Genomic DNA, 7,765 nt, shown 5'->3' with positions numbered 1-7,765 from the left:
CCCCACACCCCTCTGCTCCCCACACCCCTCTGCTCCCCACACCCCTCATGCACAGCTGTCTGCTGTCAAGTCCCGTGTACTGACCAGACCCGTTCTAGAAATGACTAAAAGGAGCAATCTCTCCCCTGCAGCTGAGGGGGTGAGGGGCATGTAGAGTCCTATAATGTCCAGCAGCCATCCAAAGGGGCAGGAGCTTAACCACAGCTCAGGGTTACACAGAGCAGCTGGGACGGGGCCCTGGGGGCCACCTCTGAGGGTCTCTGTTTCACATCTCGGACACTTGGCAGGTAGAGTAGCAAGGCTGGGAGGTGGGGCCCCGAGTGGGGAAAGACAGGGAAGTGGAGAAGCTTTGCTTCCAAGGACACGTGGCGCTTTTATCTGGACAGAGTTCAGTGACTGTGTGTGTTCGTCCAATTCCCACCCTGTCCCACTGTCCTTCCCCTGCTCCTTTCTGAATTTTTTTTCTGGCATCTTTTCCAGCCCCACACCTCCGCCTCCAAGCTGGCTCAGGTCTCAAGCTCCACCCGGACCTCTGCCTTCCTGCCACCCTGCCACCTCTCCATGCTCTCTCCCTTGGTATATTGGCCCAGGGCGTGCAATGATGGAGGGCAGGGGCCTGCAGAAATCCAGAGTCAGTGATCCGTGCCTTCTTTTTAGCTTTCTTGGGGCCTTTTGGAGTCTGGGACTCAGCTCAGAGTCCTTCTGGGAAAATGTGCATCTCTTACATTTAAGGCAGGAGAGCGGCTACCCAGAGTGCCTCGAGGTTTTGGGAGACATTGGTGAGGTAGCTAGGAGGAAACAGGAGGGAACGAGGTTGCTGTCAGTGGGGTAACCCCAAAAGCTGGGCCTGGGCTGGCTTTATTCCTGGTCTAGGTGTGCCGCTGTTCAGAGCATCTGATCTCTAAGTGAGGGTGGTCAGGGATAGAACCCACGGTGTCCAGGCGCTTTCTTACCTTGGCGTCTCTGCAGCCCCAGGAACAGCAAGGTCAGGACGAAGAGGATGCTGGCCAGAAGGATTCCCAGGGCTGACTTCTGCTCTGCAACTGACAGAGCCGTGGAGGGAAATCAGTGCAAGAATCATCCTGAACCCTCGCCCACAGCGTGTGCATGCAGGAAGGACAGAGTGCGCTCTGTGTGTCTGTGTATGTCCCTGGCCGAGGAGCTCCAATCAGCTGCTCCTCTGCCCTCACCCAGGGACCAGGCACATGGTGTGCTGGGACCTGCTGGGAGTGGCTGTCCACCTGTTACTCCACACACAATCCTCTACCTCTTCCCACTTCGTGACAACAGTTTTCCAAACTGTCTTACAAGAGAGATTTAGTTTAGATTAGCAGTTGACCCTGATGCTGGGAAAGATTGAGAGCAGGAGGAGAAGGGGGCAACTGAGGATGAGATGGTTGGATGGCATCACCGACTCGATGGACATTGAGTTTGAGGAAGCTCTGGGAGTTGGTGATGGACAGGGAAGCCTGGTGTGTTGTACTCCACGGGGTTGCAAAAGACTCGGACAGGACCAAGCCACTGAACCAAGTTGTTGACAGTTAAACTGCAATTTTGTAAATAACTGGAGAGTGATGTAAGCTGAGGCAAAATCCCATAAACTTCAGGGAAGCTTATGGCCTTGCAAGCCACCAAGTAATGCATTCCAAGATGCAAACTCTTCATGCCATAAGACCTTTTCATGCAACATTGTAAAGCAGTTTTCCTCCAGTTAAAAAATAAAAGTATCAATGTTCAAAAAATAAACTTTTCAATATCCCCCAAACATTAAAAACAAAAAGACCTTTCGATGACATTCTGTGGCCTCAGGATAAAGTTCAGCTGGAGGCCTGTTGTTATTTGCCCACCAATAGCAGCAGGGGGGTTAAAGCTGTAGAGAAATCAGGCAACCTATTGTTCACCTTTTCGGTTTTACCATTTTCTAGGCAGACAGCCTCAATTGGACATCTGTAAGTGCCCGTTGCATCTGTGCGCTATGTCGCTTCAGTTGTGTCCGACTCTTTGCAACCCTCTGGACTGTAGTCTGTTACTCATCTCTAAAATGTGAGGTGTGAGAATGTGTGCTGGCCCACGTCTGAGTGCTCAGAGCAGTGCTGGCTCAGTCCTGAATAAATACAAGCACCGCTCAAGCTTTGTGGCCACAGCCCCCTTCCCCCAACACCCTTGCCCCTAGCCATGCAGCTCCCCTGGTTCTTTTAGGCTGTTCTATAATGAGGCTGTCACACGTGCGTTCCTTCTGTCCTGGTGTTCCTGGCCCTCTGAGCCTCCCAGGCCTCCCCCTGCCCCCGGGGGGGTCACCTGCCCTGATGGCCTAGTCTGTGCCTCCAGCTCGAGGGCAGAATGAGGGACTGCTCAACCCTGGTCTCCAGCTCCCAGCAGTGCCTGGCACCCCAGGACCCAGGGGATAATAAAAGATTCGGGGAACATGTGGTCGGACCTCTGAAGGCCCCCACCTTGGGAAAGCAGCAGCTGAGACCGTGGGAAGCAGAACTAGGCCAGAGGGCAGGAGCCCTGAGCCCAGGTGTAGAGGTGGGGAAAGGAGGGCACTCCCATACCTGGTGGGGCAACCCAGGCGTGGGCCCCCAGGGGTTCCTCCAGGGAGACGTGGGTGACCTGACAGGTGTAAGTGGCTCCCGCAGAGCCAGGCTCCGCCGTCAGGGAGGAGGAGATGCTGTAGGTGCCAGCTGGGCTGCGCCGGAGGTTGGAGAGGGAGGCGCCAGAGACAGGGGCTGGGGAGCCACCCTGCTCCTCCCGGGTCCAGGTCACAGACACATCCAGGGGGTAGTAGCCAGCAACATTGCAGATGAGGGTGGCTGGCGGGGCTGTGTTCAGCAAGCTCAGACGTACTTTGGGGGAAGCTGGAAGAAAGGAGGAACGATCAAATCCCACAGGGATCACTGGGACAGCAGAGGAGCCTGGAGCCTTCTCCTCCTGCTGAACATGACAACAGGTTGTGGGGGTGGAAGGTTTCTACTCAGTGAGGTGCGGGGTACATCCTGGAGGCAGGACATAACGGGGCATGATTCCCACATGTCACTGAAAAACAACAGCAAAACCAGCTAGAGGTTGGCTTGCTTCTTAGCATCACTATCAGCCAGTGATTTTAAACACTCATGTAAGGTGATGTAAGAAAGTCGCTCAGTCGTGTCCGACTCTTTACGACTCCGTGGACTATACAGTCCGTGGAATTCTCCAGGCCAGAATATTGGAGTGAGTAGCCTATCCCTTCTCTAGCAGATCTTCCCGACCCAGGAATCAAGCGGGGGCCTCCTGTGTTGAAGGCAGATTCTTTACCAGCTGAGCTACAAGGGAAGCTTTGAAACAGTCCACCCGGGGGAGGGGGCCCTCTCTGGTGGGTCAGTGGTAAAGAATCCACCTGCCAGTGCAGGAGACACAGGTTCAATCCCTAGTCTGGGAAGATCCCCCGTACCATAAAGCAACTAAGCCCATGAGCCATAACTAGTGAGCTTGTGCTCCAGAGCCTGGGAACCACAACTACTGAGCCCACAGGCTGCAACTACTGGAGCTCGCATGCCTGGAGCTTGTGCTCTGCAACAAGAGAAGCCACCACAAAGAGACCTGTGGAAGGCAACTAGAGGGAAGTCCGGGGACCCAGCACAGCCATCGATAATAAATAAAAGACACAAAATTAAAAAAAATAATAAAGAAAAAGAAAAAGAAACAATCCTTCCCGTCAGGACTGCTCCCACAGCCCCTCCTTGGTTTGGTGCTACTCCTCCTTAGAACGTGGTCCAGAAGGACTGGGGTGACCGGAGATAGCCAGCTGGGGCAGGGCAGCAGGGTCTTGGCTGGGACACTTCTCAGTGGAATTACCCTAGGGCCTGATGGGAAACTGAATGGGATTCTCTGAGAGCCTGATGGGAAACTCAATCTGATGCCATCTGTGCCTCTAGGATAGAGAAGGCACTCGGGCTGTGGGACTGAAGTCCACCTCTCGGCAAAGTGCCCTTGTGTTTGATCCCATTCCGGAAAACACTCTCATAGGCATATTCCTTTCCCTCTCTGCAGGGTCACTGACCCTGGCCTCACCTTGGATGTCCAGCTGGATGACCTGTTGAGCTTGGAACAGGGAGGTGGTGATCTGGCAAATGTAGGCCCCCTCATCCTGTAGAGTGAGGCTGGGTAGCGTGAGGGAGGCATCTCCAGCTGTGAGCAGCTGCTCAGGCTCCAGGGTGGCACCCTCCCGCTTGGCCTGCCCCTGCCCCGTGGTCCAGTGGTATACCAGCTGGCCACTGCCCTTATGCTGCCGCCGCCACTCCACGCTGGTAACATCCAAGCCAGGTGCCACGGAGTAGCCACAGTGTAGGGAGGCTGTGGACCCCAGCAGGAAATTCAGGGATGGCGTCTGTGTGGTCACCTGGAACTCCACTGTGGGAGAAAGTGAAACATGTTACCCACTCAGTCCTGTCTGACTCTTTGCAACCCCATGGACTATAAGCCTGCCGGACTCCTCTGTCCATGGGATTGTCCAGGCAAGAACACTGGAGTAGGCTGCCATTCACTTCTCTGGGGGAATCTTCCTGACCCAGGGATCAAACCCTGGTCTCCTGCATTGCAGGTGGATTCTTTAGCATCTGAGCCACCAGGGAGAAAAAGGGGTGATTGTGGACTGCTCCCTCCTTGAGGCCACCTGACCCCTGAGCTGTGGCATGCCTGGGGCGTGTTGAGAGACAGCGTGCACACATGGTACTCTTCACCATTTTGGAGTCACTTACCCCCTGTACAATCTGATGAAAGTTATGGACCATACAAATTACACATGCAAAAGCATGGGTTACCGTGGACCCTCAGGTAGGAAGGAACTCCTGGAGCAGCCGGCAAAGCTTGTGGAAGCCTGGTTCTTCCACTTACTGGCTCTGTGACCTAGGGCATGCCACTCAGTGTTGCCGTGTTCATGTGCTTGGGGCAAGGCTGACAAGACTAAAGGAGTCAGAGTTTAGGAAAGCACGTGGTGGTGAAATCTGAGCCAAATATGCTGAACTTCAGTCTAATGAAGAAAAAGACAAATCCAAGTGGTGGGACATCTACAAGACAGCAGCTGGGATTCAGAAACATCCAGGGGAACTTCCCTGGTGGTCCAGTGGGTAAGACTCCACACTCCCAATGCAGGGGGCCTGGGTTTGATCCCTGGTTGGGGAACTAGACCCTACATGGTGCAACTAAGACCTGGCACAGCCAAATAAATAAAAGAGAGATAATGAACAAATTCTGTGGGCCTGTGTTCCACTCTCATCTTGAAGCACTAGATCAGGCTAGCTGCTCCCTGGGAGACGCTGGTACTCAGTTCACCAAGGCAGCTGTGGATAGCACATGTGAATAGAGCATCACGTCTTATGTCCTCAGGTCACCCGACCAGGTGAAAATCATCCCCCTTTGGGGTCTTTGGGAAGAACAGACTGAGGCCTAGGGGACCCCCTGAGATGACCAGTGTGCATGGAGGCGGTCTTGTCCCCTCCCTTCTACCGTTCCCCCATCTCTGGCCCCTCTAAAAAAAATCAAAACTTTCCGCTGCTTTTCATTTTCTCACCTGCAGTCCGCACAGTCCCCTGGGGGCTCAGGGGCAGTTTCAGCGTGGGATGCAAGACAGCCTCATTTTCAGCATCCTCAAGAGTCTTCATCACCATGGAGACACCTGGTCCCCCTCCAGATACCTGCACGTTGGTGATGAACCAGGCTGCCGTCTCCACGGTGGCCTCTGGCCTGGGCTGGAGGAAATAGCGGGAGATCTCACAGGTCACCTCCTTCCCGCTGCAGTCGGCGTGGAGCAGGGCCTCGGCCTGGGGAATCTGTACCAGGTTCACTGTGGAGAGAAGAGGGCAGCACAGATATGGAGTTGGGTAGAGAATACCTGGGCTGATGGGAAGCCGGTGTGGGCGGGTCTACTTGGGAACCAGGCTCAGGAACTGGAGGGAGCACAGAAGGACTGGGGTACAGGGTGGAGGGCTCGTACCTGAGGCCTCGAAAGTAATGAGTGGGTTGTCCTTGGTCAGTGTATCCACTTGGAAATCTGTGAGGCCTTCCAGGGAACCATCATCCAGCACTGGTACCTGCCTCAGCACCAGCACGGCCTTCACCATGTTCTCACTGCTGGCGAACCCTCCATGGTGCCCACCTTCTTCCATCAGGAAGCAGTCCAGCACCACGTCCACCGCCTGCCATTGCCTTTCTGCTGCAGGGAACAGGCTGGTGTGAGCACCTTCTTGCCCAGAAAGTTACTTCTGTATTTACTCCCTGCCCGAAACTGCCAAGTCATCAAGGGTTAATCTTCCTGATCCCTAGTTCTCCTGTTTTACCCTGAACCAGATTTCTGAGCAGCACCTGCCTCTCCTGGTACACACTTCTTGGCGTGAATTATTTCAAGTCCTGGATTTCCCTTGGTTCAGGGGGATTTATGAAACTCTTATTTTCAGCCATCCATGAAAAGCTCTCTCTTCCGTCAAAGGAATTCTCAGCAAAAGGAAATGAATGAGCAAAGCTGTATTGGGAGAGGAGACGAGCCTGTTTGTTGGACGTTAGCAGCCTCTCAACTTCCCAGTTAGTCCCCAGGGTCTGTTGCTTTTGCGGTATTACCGAGAAGGCCCCTAGTTCCTTGGTTTGGCCCTTTCCACGGAGTTCTCAGCCTCCCTCCAGAGCTAAATTGGTTTTCACCGTTACCAGCCGCGGAACCTTCCACCTGTTGGGCTTAGAGGGCGCTTGGAAGCCACTCCCGGCCCCTTACTCTCTCTGGGACCTCGAGGAGGGTGACTACCTGATGCTTCTTGAACTCAACGCACCCTACCAGCCTGTCCACCCGACTCACCGACGTTTGCCGACCCGGAGAAAGCCAAGCAGAGCAGTAGGCACCACCCCTCGGCGCCCATGGGGGCTGCTCTCGGGCCCTCCTCCCCCGCCTCCCTTCTTCAGTCCCCGCGCCGGCCAGGGGTCGGCTGGAGAAGGGACTTCAAACACCCCTGCTTGGTCGGCCGCCTGGAACCGTCAGTTCTCTCCGCCTACTTGGCTTTCGCTTTCACTTTGAGAAAGTGTCATCGCGGCTGCCTTAGCCGCTGGCTGAAGCCATTGGTGCTGTAGCCAAAGTCAAGTCAGTGTTCTTCCTTTCACCTTCTCGCCCGCCAAAGAAATCCCCTGGTGATTTCAGGACCTAATTCTGCTGCGTGCGCCCCTTTGCCCTTCTGTTTCCGATCAGCCCCAAGAAAGTGGAGAGAGAGTACGGGTACGGAGGCAGGTTGGAGGAATGAAGAGACTGGTGACGGATGAAGACTCCCCAGCAGCCGGGACCTTCTCCCACTTCCCTTCACCTGCCAGCCCCGCCACCACCTTCCGGAGCCCCAGCGCGTCTGCGCCGAAGAAAGATCAGCCCTCAGATCGTGGGGTGGGCGTGGCCTGTGGACGGGGTGGGCGGGTCCGCGTGGGAAGTGGGCGTGGCCTGTGTTGGGAGACTGAGTTCAGAGCCGGAGAGCTATTTTTGTAGCTTTATTTCGCCAGGTTTCTGGACAGCACGTGGGCCTTACGAAGGCGGAATGCTTTCTGCCTGGAGCCCCAGCCCTCTTGCAGCTCAGGGCTGCAGCTGACCTACCCTGTCCGGAAAAGGCACACAGGATAGGTTCCCACGACTTGTCCCTCTTGAATGCAGAGTTCCAGAGAATAGCCAGGAGAGATAAGAAAGCCTTAAGTGAACAATGCGAATAAATAGAGGAAAACTATAGAATGGGAAAGACTAGAGATCTGTTCAAGAAAATTGGAGATA

General features: G+C 54.7%; 1 protein-coding gene across 3 annotated transcripts in view; it reads right to left on the bottom strand.

Annotated features, from left to right (window-relative positions):
* TAPBPL (TAP binding protein like) overlaps positions 1–7,359 on the bottom strand; it is a 9,000-nt gene extending 1,641 nt beyond the window's left edge. Inside the window, exons 1-7 of one of the 3 annotated variants that reach the window (XM_040234962.1) lie at positions 6,821–7,359; positions 5,972–6,190; positions 5,549–5,821; positions 4,051–4,389; positions 2,556–2,858; positions 954–1,043; positions 32–788 (exon numbers count right to left, since the gene is read on the bottom strand). In XM_040234962.1, the coding sequence (XP_040090896.1) occupies positions 745–788; positions 954–1,043; positions 2,556–2,858; positions 4,051–4,389; positions 5,549–5,821; positions 5,972–6,190; positions 6,821–6,881 (1,329 nt within the window). In that variant the 5' untranslated portion in view covers positions 6,882–7,359 and the 3' untranslated portion in view covers positions 32–744. Of the gene's footprint in view, positions 1–31; positions 789–953; positions 1,044–2,555; positions 2,859–4,050; positions 4,390–5,548; positions 5,822–5,971; positions 6,191–6,820 lie in introns of those variants that run through there. The other 2 variants (XM_040234963.1, XM_040234964.1) reach the window with 2 other exon arrangements.
* Positions 7,360–7,765: the final 406 nt, after the last annotated feature.

Source organism: Oryx dammah, unplaced genomic scaffold, assembly GCF_014754425.2.
Source record: "Oryx dammah isolate SB20612 unplaced genomic scaffold, SCBI_Odam_1.1 HiC_scaffold_29, whole genome shotgun sequence".
In the NCBI taxonomy this organism is placed as follows: Eukaryota; Metazoa; Chordata; class Mammalia; order Artiodactyla; family Bovidae; genus Oryx; species Oryx dammah.
This window is presented reverse-complemented; position numbering and strand designations above follow the sequence as displayed.